Genomic DNA, 10,342 nt, shown 5'->3' with positions numbered 1-10,342 from the left:
GCTCGCTCTGTGCCCGCGCTCGGGGGCTGCGAGGGGCCAGCACCCCCCAGCCTCGGCCCCCCGAGCCCCAGCCTGGGCCGTGGTGCAGACAAGGACCGAAACAGGGCACGGCTTTCCTGATGGCCAGCGAGGCAGCTGCTGGTGCTAGGACGAGGACGGCTCTGCTCCATCCCAGGGACAGCCACATTTTGGTGGGACGTGGCACTGCGAAGGGGCAGGGGCGAAAAGCGTCCCCCCCCCATCAGCTCTGCAGGAGCACAACAGCCACCATCCTGGGTGATGCTGTGTCCTGGGTGATGCTGGTTTTTTTTTCCCCTTGTCCTGGGTGATGCTGGTTTTTGGTTTTTTTTTTTTTTCCCCTCTCCCAGCTCAGCCCACGGCCAGGTCCGGGCCGCAGCGCGCTGCTCCGGGATCAAGGAGCACCCCGGCCCCGCGGCCCCGCGCCCTGACCCCGATTCCCCGGGCGGTGATTGCAAAACAAGAGGCGAAGGGAGGAAGCCGCGGCCGCGCTGTTTGTGGGGCGGTCGGACGCATCTGGCAAGGCGATCACAGCCGGCAGCCCCGGGCACGCACACACCTGCGGCACGGCGGGCGGGAGCGTGGCACGCGCGTGCGAGGACGCGGCAAAACCCACGCGTGCATCCTCACGGCACGGGGCGCAGCTCCCCCCCCCCCCCCCCAAATTGGGGTGCAAGCAAAGGGCTGTGCACCCTTTTCTTGCATCCCAGATCTGGGGGGAGGCTGTGGGGATGTGCGCCGGGCTCTCGCCGTGCGCCCGCCTGCCCCGAGCGAGGCGGGGGCTGGCGCGGTGCCGACAGGATGCCCAGCGCCTGGCACCGCGCGGGGCGGCCGCGGAGGCCGGAGGGAGGCCGGGAGGGAAGGAGGGAGGGAGGGAAGGAGGGAGGCAGCTCGGTGGCGGCTGCTGGAGCCACATCAGAGCAGCCCCCCCGGAGCAGCCGGGAGCGTGTGGTGCTGCCCTCGAAGGAAATGCGCTCACTCCCATGTGCTGCACACTTGGGTTTGCCTCGCTGCTATTTTTATTTGACTTTTCAGGCCCGTTTCCTTTTTCCGGCTGTTTTGCTGTGATTCCACCGAAGCTTCGACCTCGCTTTTCCCCTCCCTCCCTTTAGCCTCTTCCTTCACTCTTTCCTTCCTTTCCATGCACTCATTCCTGCCGCCGCACCGGGCTCCCTCTCCCCCCGCCGCCGGCGAGCGCGGCAAGCTCGCAAACACCCCAAACACCCCCTGCACGTGCTGCCACGGCCGGAGGCACCGCTGCTCACCTCCTGCCACCACCCCAAGCCAGGAAAACGATGCAAAACCACCAGCAGCGGGCACAAACCCCCCTTCCCCAACCTGCAGAAGCAGCCAGAGCAGCCGCACCCATCCCCTGCAGCTGGGTCCGGGTACCCCGGGGGTGATTTCCAGCACCAGCTCCTCGCTGCTAGGAAAGGGGCTGGTTACGGCTCCGTTTTATCTGGGAACGTGCTGACAGATCGGGGAGGGGGGGGTCCCTTTGCTCCAGTCTTGAGGCAGAAATGGCAGTGAATCACCCAAGACGTGGTCCTGTTTGCAACAGGGCACGGGCGTTGCTGTCGCCCCGGCCGTGCCGTGCCGCGTTCCCGCGGCACGGCACGGCCGGGGCGGCAGCAACGCCCCCAGCAGGACCCCCCAACCCCATCCTCGGGGAAAAAAACAGCGGTCCCAGCCCCGGCTGCAACCCATCATCCGAAAAAAAAAAAAGAAAAGAAAGAAAAAAACCAGGAAAATCGCTCGTTCAGGGGGTCTGTGAGTCACGCTGGTGGGCACCCGCGCGGAGCAGGGGGCGCAGGGTTATTTTGGGAGGTTTGGCGGGGTGTTGTTACACGTGGGGGTGGTTGGGTTGTGTGTTTTTTTTTTTTTAATTATTATCGTTATTTATTCTCTTTCCTCCCTTTAACCTGATTAAAACCACTGTCCGCATTTGATCTTTTGTTTAGGAAAACAAGGAAGGGGGGGGGGATAAGAGGGGAAAAATAAAAAAGAAAATCCCAGCGCAAAGCCGCCCAGGGAGGCAGCAGAAAGGGCACGGGCGAAACAAGGCAGCGCTTGGGCGCAGCGAGCTGGGGGGCTCTGCGTGAGTCCCTTCCCCGAGCACCCCGGGGACCACCCGAGGAGGAGGATGGGGCTGGGAGGAAGGGGCCCAGGCCAGCACCCGGCCGGGGAGGAGCGTGGCACCGGCGCTGCGGTGGAGAAAAGCAGGGCTGGCGTCACCCTGTCTCATGCCAGGCTGGGACAGCACCTCCCAGGGCCGGATCCTGCCCAACACCCGGCCTGACCCCCACTAAAGCAAGGCCCGATTCGCGCCCCCAAAGCAAAATCCCGCTCCTTTCCCGTTAAACCAGGGGCAGCGGCGTGCCGGGGGGGACCCCTCTCCCGCCCCCCCAGCAACGCAGCCCCCCGGCTCCGCTCCAATCCCAGAGGCAGGGCAGGGGGCACAGCCCCCAGACCCCCCCCTTCTCTCCCCAGTTTTCCCTTCCCTGCCTCCCCCCGTGGCACAGAACCGCTTGCAGCCCCCCGCGAAGCCCCCAGCAAAGCGCCCCCATCCCCTGCCGTGCGCACGGAGGGGCCCCCCCCCGGCCGGGCCACCCGCAGCCCCGGGGGGGACACCGGGGGGGGGACCCAAATGGGGGGGGACCCGAAGCGTTTTGGGGCCGGGGGATGGTCGTGGGGCCGCGACCCGCAGCCCGCTGCTGCCACCTCGTGTCCGCGCCGCAGCCGGGAGCGGGGATGGGGAAACTGAGGCAGGGCGCACAGCACCGCCCCCGAGCACCCCCACCGAGCCAAAGGAGGGGCAGGATGGGGCCCCGAGGGGTCCCCCAGGAGCACCGTGACCCCCCCACACACACAAGGCAAGGCACCAGAGAAAGCAGCCGGGGCAGGGGGGGGGGCTGCGAGGGAAGGAGAGGATTTATTTCTGGCTTCCCACGGTTTGGAAGCGGGGCCCTTGGGGCTGGGCTCAACGCCGGTGGTGCTGGGTTCCCCCCAGCCCTGGGGCTCAGCTCGGAGGCCAAACCTCTGGCTCCAAGCAGCCAGAGCTGCACCGAGGCTCTGAGCATGCCTGGGGGGGGGGGGGGGTTCAGTGTTTGTCTGCATCGTGCCAGGGCAGCGGCTCACGCTGGCACCCTGCAGGCACCCTGGGCACCCTCAGCCACCTGTGGGTGCATAGAAGTCCAGTGCCAGCAGAAGCCTCAGCCCCGTGGCCCGGTTTGTCCTCTTTGGGTCCAGAAAAGCAACCATTGTTCCCCAAAAAAGCAGCAGGTGATGCAGGGTGAGGAGCATCACAGAAATCCACGTTTCTCTCTCCTCTTTTTTTCTGTGCTTCCCCTTCTTCTTCCCCCCAGCCTGGGGTTGCCCAGCTGGCTGCTGCAGCCACCCTACAGCACCCACCCTGTGCAGCGGGGCCAGTCCCTGGGGCACCGCTTGAAACAAGAGGACGAATTAAATTCGGGCACCCCCTGGTACCCCCTCAGCCGGCTTCGGGGTTGAATTTCCCCCAGGTCCCGAAACAAGGCGCCGTCAGCCGCGAAACCAGAGCGCGCGCCTCTGCGGTCCCCCTGGCCGCGGGGACGAGGTGAGGGGAGGTCCCCGAGGCAGCCTAGGAGCCCCGCTGGGGCACGTGCAGGGCGTAGAGCTTCTCCCAGCACGTCGCCAGCCGCTGCGCCTTCCTCGCGATCTCCTTCAGCTGCTTCCTCCTGCGGCGGGGCTGTGCCGGGGCACGGGGTGGGCTCTGCTGTTGGGGTGCCAAGGGGGCGAGAAACATCCCCACCAGGCAGCCGTTAGACACGGGGACGGCGGCCACCGCCAGGCCCCTGAGCCCCAGGAGAGGACACAAACCCCACGCACGGGAGGTTTGGAGCTGCAGGCTGCCCAAGCCACCCACAGCCACAGTGAGGACGTGCCCCATGGGCACAGGTCCCTAGGGTGGAGCTAGGGACCCCCCCCCCCCCAGCCTGCAGCACCCACCCCGGACACCCCTTAGCACATCCACGTGCACGGCAAAAGGTGGTTTTCCAGCATCCCCAGACCGCATCCAGGAAGGGTTAACCCCAGCTGATATCCCCACAATGGCAGGGAGATGCCCCCAGCTGCACTGTGCCATCCCGGGGCTTCCCCGCTGATTAATTGGTTAATGAGTTGTTTGGTTAACGAGTTGTTTGGGCAGGAGAGCCTCCAGGCTGGGGTTTCCCCAGCAGTTCCCCAGAGGAGCCCCGGGGACACCCAGGCTGGCGCCCTGGGGAGAAATCCCAGTTCTTGCCCACGAGCAGCTGGGCGTGAGAGCAGAACGGCTCTCGTCGTGACTCCCCATGTGCAGCCAGGGAACTGGGAGCTACTGGGGAGACTGGGAAGGGGCAGGGCTCCCACCTTGCCGATTTTCCTGCAGTTCTCCCTGAGCACGAACTCGGTGTTCCTGGCCACCTTCCGCACCGCCACCTCCTCGGGGCCACGCAGGGTGCCGCCCGCCACGTCCCGCAGGGACATGCTGATGTTGTAGATGGCCAGCAGGATCTTCTGGTCCTGGGGGGGGGGGGGGGGGAGAGGGGAGAGCAGCCCCGGGCGGGGAGGGGGCTCGACAGCTCCTCGGGGGACTCAGCCCGCACAAATCCCCAGCCCTGGGTGCTCACCTTGTCCGAACGGCAAGCCAGCCCTGCCCGGCTGCTCCTCTCCGCTGAGCCGCTCAGGTTTTTCTGGAGAAATAAAATAACGAGGGAAATAAAACAACGAGGGCGCCAGGCACCCTAAAGCGCTTTTAAAAGGGCTTGAAAAGGGGCCGCATCCAGCTCGCCAGCACCCCCGGGCGCACCGGGCGGCCCCTGCTCACCAGGTTCTGGATCTCGTGGAAGATGACGGCGCGGTACTGCCGCAGGATTTTGGCGATGCTGCACCTCTTGCCCCGGCCCAGCACGGCGACGAGCAGGAGCAGCAGCACAGCGCAGGAAAGGGCCCTGGGGAGAATCTGTGCAGGGAAGGGCTCAGCGTCAGCCGGGGGTTGGGACACAGGGAGGGATGCGGGGAGGGTCGGGGCTCTGCTTTCAGCTCCTCGCCACGGGCATCAGGCAGAGCTGCCCCTGTGGATGCAGGAGAAGGGGCAGCAGCTGTGTCCCAGGGGTGGAAACCCCCCCCCCCGGCAGAGCTGTCCCCTCCAGGGCAAAGCCCCCATGGGACTGTTCCAGTTCCAGCCCAGTCCGAGCAGCGCTGCCCTGGGTGGATGCTGAGCCACCCCCCCCCCGGTGCCAGCAGCCAGGCGCTCGGCACAGAGATGGGGCAGGGGAGCTCTGTGCATCCGTAGGGTCTGTCCTCATGCCCGGCTGCCCCACTGGGGACCCCGGGGGCTCTCCCCAGGTCCCCAAATCCAGGCCCTCAAGCACCAAAGATCGAAGGGAGCTGCCAGAGACCCGCTCTGCCCTTTGGAGAGGAGCAGGAGGCGTGCAGCTGCCTGCTGCCCTAGCGCAGCTCTGAGCAAACAGCTTCAGCCCCCCCTTGGGAAGATGCCCCCTGCAATTCCACAAACCCCAGAGCAAGGACGCGGCCGTCCTGCCCCGGGACGGCTGCTCGGCATTTCTCCAAGCCCCCACACGGCCCCGTCTCGTCCCTGCCTTGGGTGCCCCGCTATGAGCCCCGGCCAGCAGCGGCGCAGCCGCCTGCTCTCGCCAGCACATCCCCGCAGCCTCCCAGCCCCGAGGCTTCCCGGCAGCCCCGAGCCAGCCCCGGCGGAGCGGGGAAACCCAAAGGCTGACATCTGAGCCCGGCGGGGAGAAGCTTGGCAGCACTGGGCGGGGGTGCCCGGACCCTCCGAGGGACGAGTGAGTTGAGGCGCTTTGGAGAGAAGCCAGCGCAGCCTCAGGTGACCGGGACCGGGGATATTTGAGCAGTCCCCCGGCAGCGGGGTGAGGATGGGAAGAGGATGGGAAGCCCCACGCACGCCGCAGCTGCCGGGAAAGAAGCCCACGTGCTCTCCTCCCCTGCACGCCGCTGCGAGATGGCACGGCACCGGGCCCCAGGCTGGCACCAGGGGGTTTCTATCAGCTCCTGTTCGCAGCGAAAGTCCAACTCCTTCCACCTTTCCACCCACCCCCCCCCCCCCCCCCCCCCCCCCCAGCTCCAAGCATCAGGTCTGGGCAAGCAGAAAGCAGCTCAGCACCTTTCAAAAACAGCTGCTGTGCTCAGGCAGAGCGTGCACAAGAAGGAAAGGGCCGGCGGCTCCCAAGCTCACGGCTCCCTGCAGCTGACCAGGTGGCTTCCAGCCATGGGGGGATTTCGTCTGCGGGTCAGGGCTTTCCCCCCCCCACCCTCCTCCTTTCTGGATCTCTGAGCTCTCTGCCCCAAGGCGCAGCTCACACCTCGGTGGGTTTGCTGCCATCCCAAATGTCTGGTTCTTGGGCTTGGATCTGGCTCAGGAGCACCAGCCGGTTCCCTCGCTGAAGCCCAAGCCCAGGCAGATGCCACCCGTCCTGCCCCGTGGTGGAAACCTGGGGGTTTGTTTGCAAAGCCTGCGTCTGCTCCCCGCTCGATAAAGGGCTGTCCCTGGCTCCAAAGGGCGAGGAAACCTGTCCCCACCCTCCTGCTCCCGCGGCTCAGCAGGACGGGGAGCTCAGCGCCCTGCTGCAAACCCAGCACGATGCCAGGCTGTGAACCCAGGGGCACCACCCTGGAGCGGACACACACACACGAGGATACCAGCAAATCCACACGCAACCAGTACAAATCCCACCGGGCTCCTTCAGCGCTCACAACCGATGCACACCTCGCAGGATCCTGGTGCTGGGCTCCATCCCTGGGAGCCGGGAAGGGCAGGGGAAGAGCCGCTCCGCGCTGCAAAGCTGGCCGAGAGATTTTGCCCGGAGATGATTCAGCACAAGAACCAGGAGCACAATTCCTCGGGGGCGCAAAGGAGAAGGCTGCTTCCCCAGGGACACCCCGACCAAAGTCTAAGGGTTGCTCTCAGGAAGCCTGTGCCGCCAGGAAGGCAAGGCCACGCAGTTTTACTCCGAGCACTAAGCCGGGAACGACTTCCCTGAAGTGCCTTATTGAACAACTGGGACCGAATTCCAGGAGCAAGCACACCATCTGCAGCATTTCCAGGCAGCCGATGGCACCGGCATCTCAGCCCCTAGCACGGGAGGAAGCGCGGCCAGCGGCTGAAAACCTCAGCGAGGGGCTGGGGCAGGAGCCAGGAGGGCGCCGCGGGTGCTTCCACCGCCCCCATACAGAGCAGGGGGACCGGAGAGGGACTGGGGGGGGGAGATGAAGCCCACGAACCCAAATCTGTGCTCTGCTCCCCTCCTCCAGGATGGGGGAAAGTTCCAGGATGAGGGAAATGAGGTGTGCTGCCGGTCTGGGGTCATCCCACCTCCCCTCGCCCCCGTGCCCGCGGCAGGAGGGTCGGGCTGGGCACGGCGCTGGCTGCCCCGGGGTCGGGCTCGTCCCCTCCGGCTGGCAGGGAAAAAGGAGCCGGGGAGCACGGCTGCGGGGCTGCACGGTGTCAGGCACCTGGCAAGGAAAGCTAATCCCTTCCCCGGCTCTAATCCTCCGACAAATACCAGGAGATAAGGGAAATCACCTCTAGCGATAGAGCAGCTCCCGGTGGCACCGCGCTAGGCTCGGCCACCCGAGCTGCAAGGCGCAGGCGCTGGGGTCCCCAGGCCCCCCCCAGCCAGGTGGTCCCGGTCCCTATCCCCTGCACCCTCCTCTCCAAAGGGGCTCTGATACAGCCCAGGGTCCATAACAGACCACAGCACCGGGCAGGAGCAGAGCGGCCACCCTACGCCTCAGGACCAGTGACACTTTTGGGACCAGCGACGCGTCCGTCCCCGCGTCCGTCCCCGCGTCCAAGCCCCGGCCCAGCCCTCCCAAGCACTTCCACGCCCTCCCGGCCAGACCAGCCCCTTCCCCACCAGCTCTGACCTCCATCCCCACCAGATCCAGGTCCTATCCTGACCCTGGTCCCATCCTGACTGCTCTGAGCCCCCTTGGGGCCAGACCACCCCCACCCCGACCGGTCCGAGCCCCATCGTGCTCCCTAGCCCCACTGCTCCAAGCCCTGTCCTGGGCAGACCAACACCAACCGCGTCCCGACCCTTCCCAAACCCCATCCCAACCCAAGACCCAACCTACCCCATCCCGACAGCTCCCCCACCCCAACCCCACTGGTGCGGGGGGCTCCGGGTCCATCTCCCCCAGCCCCAGCACACTCACCATGGAGCCGCGCAGGCACTGGGGGCCCCCAGCCCGGCCCCCCGCTGCGTCCCGCTCCGCCGCCGCGCTGGGGCTCGCGGTTTGAACTTGGCTCCACGCGCGGGGCCGCGGTGGGAGGGGACGGGCCCGGCCCCATAAGGCGGGGGGGGTGGGGGAGACACCGCTGGGCCCAGCCCCGGCTGCCCGCTGTCTCCCCGCAGCATCGCCCGGGACCCCGCAGGACGGAGCCCCCAACCAGCCCCGCTGCGAGCGGGAGCCGCTGGGCGAGCGCAGAAGCCGGGGAAGGAAAGGAGCGAGCTGCGGGCTCCGAGAGGAGCTGGCGGCGGCAAGCCAAGCGTCCTGCTCGTGCCGAGAAGCCGTGCCTGTAGGGTCAGGGTACAAGAGGCTCCCTCTTCCTTGAAGGGCCCGAACGGGGCTCGCAGAGAAAGCGCTGCGTGGGCTCAGCCCCGCGGAGGCCGGGAGGGAGACGCGGCCCCGCGCGGGAGCAGGGCAGCGCTGCGGGAATCCGCTGAAGCCCAGGAACAGAGGCCACCGTCAGCATAATTAGCATTTCCTTAATGATCATCATTCTAAATCCACAGGCTGCTGCTAGCCCTGGGTAGCACCTGTGGCTGCACACCGCAGGCGGCCGAAGTGACCGTCCCTGGAGAAGGCGGCGGGACACCGCTCAAATACCCGCACGCACGCAGCATTCCCCTGCTCTCAGCCAAACCAAATCCTCCTGCTCCCCCCCCGGCCCCGAGTTTTAGTGGCGCATCGCCCTTAGCACACAAGCCCAGGCGGGGAAAACAAAGCCCTGACTCGCCGCCGCTTTCACGCAGGATGCGCTGAGAGACAGCCTCACACGCGAGACTCCGCTAGCGTGAGATAAAACAAAGAGCTGAAGAATCCGACTTTTCTCAGCTTGGCAAGTGCGAGCAGGAGGCATCTGAGCAGGCAAATGTTCCATCAGGCAACGTGGGAACCACAGCATATACAAGAGCATACCGCTGAAGACAGGACCCATATAACTTCTTTACGGAGCTCTATATATAGTTAAATTTCGTAGGTGCCATAATCCATTTGAAAACACAAAGCCATCTCCAAACGCTAAAAGGCTCTAAGATGGATGATCCCTCTTTTGTTTTTTTTCTTTTTTTGAAAAAGAAATTCTAAAAACCCCAGGCCGCAGAACAGGGAAGGCTGCAGACGCAAGGAGCAGGTGGTAAAAGGAGTTGGGTGCTGCACAGCGGTGCAGGTGCAGGTCCCCTGGCCCAGGGCTTCCAGCCCATCCCAGGAAAGCCACCTCTCCTCTCACCAGCCACAAGAATCAACCCTGCAAGTCCCTCCCTTGCCTTTTCTGTTCCTGGGCACTTGGGTACCCTCTGCCCAAGAAATCCTTAAATACAATGCTGCCACCTGAAAGGGGCAGGGAAAGTGCACTGATCCTGACCAGCACACAAGGTGTTTAACTTCAGGGAGATGCTCCAAGCACTTCACAGCTCAGGAGTTTCTCCAGCAAGAGCCACGCCACTGTGGTTCCAACCATCCTCCCCATCTCACCTCCACAGACACCAAGAGGAGGGCACCACAGGGCCGAGGAATTAAAATGCCACCTCGCACGCGGCTTTCCCAAGCACTTCACTGTGCTTCAGTGCCACAGAAGCTGGAACTAACCTGCAACTCCGTTTTCACCTCCCAGACAGGTGAAACCCAGGCCCCACGTCCCAGCACTTCCACAGATGACGTTATGGAAGGAAGGCAAAAGCCACGTGAGAGGCACGAGGACTTGAACACGCTGAAAACTATTGATTTATTTCTCCTGCAGTTTTTGGCTCAGTCTTGAAACCCTGGCCTAGCCACGTTCCCTTCCCACATGCCCACCCTCTCCTTTTCACAAGGGATTGACATCTCCATCCTACTCCCCAGCCTCGCCCCGCTTCACCTTCACATCAGCCCACATTCAGGGCAGATGCCAATGATGGCACAAAACCCCCAGGCGAGTCCCTCAGCTCCCAACATCTCTCACTCACCTTTGGGAAACTACAAGCCCAGGGGACATCCACGATCTACACCCTTCTTAATGAAAATGCAGCTTCACACATTTTCATCAGCTACTCAAGAGAAA

At 64.7% G+C, this 10,342-nt stretch overlaps 1 protein-coding gene across 1 annotated transcript; it reads right to left on the bottom strand.

Moving 5' to 3' along the window:
* Positions 1 to 3,501: 3,501 nt before the first annotated feature.
* On the bottom strand, positions 3,502 to 8,369 carry C16H20orf204 (chromosome 16 C20orf204 homolog). The gene is made up of 5 exons (XM_048074686.2): positions 8,236 to 8,369; positions 4,862 to 4,996; positions 4,665 to 4,727; positions 4,405 to 4,557; positions 3,502 to 3,769 (listed from the first exon to the last, which is right to left on the bottom strand). The coding sequence occupies exons 1-5, from the start codon at positions 8,236 to 8,238 to the stop codon at positions 3,638 to 3,640; spliced, it is 486 nt and encodes a 161-aa protein (XP_047930643.2). The 5' UTR covers positions 8,239 to 8,369; the 3' UTR covers positions 3,502 to 3,637.
* Between the last annotated feature and the right edge of the window lie 1,973 nt (positions 8,370 to 10,342).

The sequence above is a fragment of the Anser cygnoides genome, chromosome 16 (assembly GCF_040182565.1).
Source record: "Anser cygnoides isolate HZ-2024a breed goose chromosome 16, Taihu_goose_T2T_genome, whole genome shotgun sequence".
Classification (NCBI taxonomy): Eukaryota; Metazoa; Chordata; class Aves; order Anseriformes; family Anatidae; genus Anser; species Anser cygnoides.
The sequence above is the reverse complement of the archived record's forward strand: the minus strand, read 5'-3'. Positions and strand labels throughout refer to the sequence as shown.

What these genes read in the sequence shown, in the direction of transcription:
- C16H20orf204 (XM_048074686.2), bottom strand. An exon ending in TCCACGAGATCCAGAACCTG is followed by an intron (nt 4,728 to 4,861) that starts GTGAGCAGGGGC and finishes TTATTTCTCCAG; the next exon opens with AAAAACCTGAGCGGCTCAGC. An exon ending in ACTGCAGGAAAATCGGCAAG is followed by an intron (nt 3,770 to 4,404) that starts GTGGGAGCCCTG and finishes CCCCAACAGCAG; the next exon opens with AGCCCACCCCGTGCCCCGGC.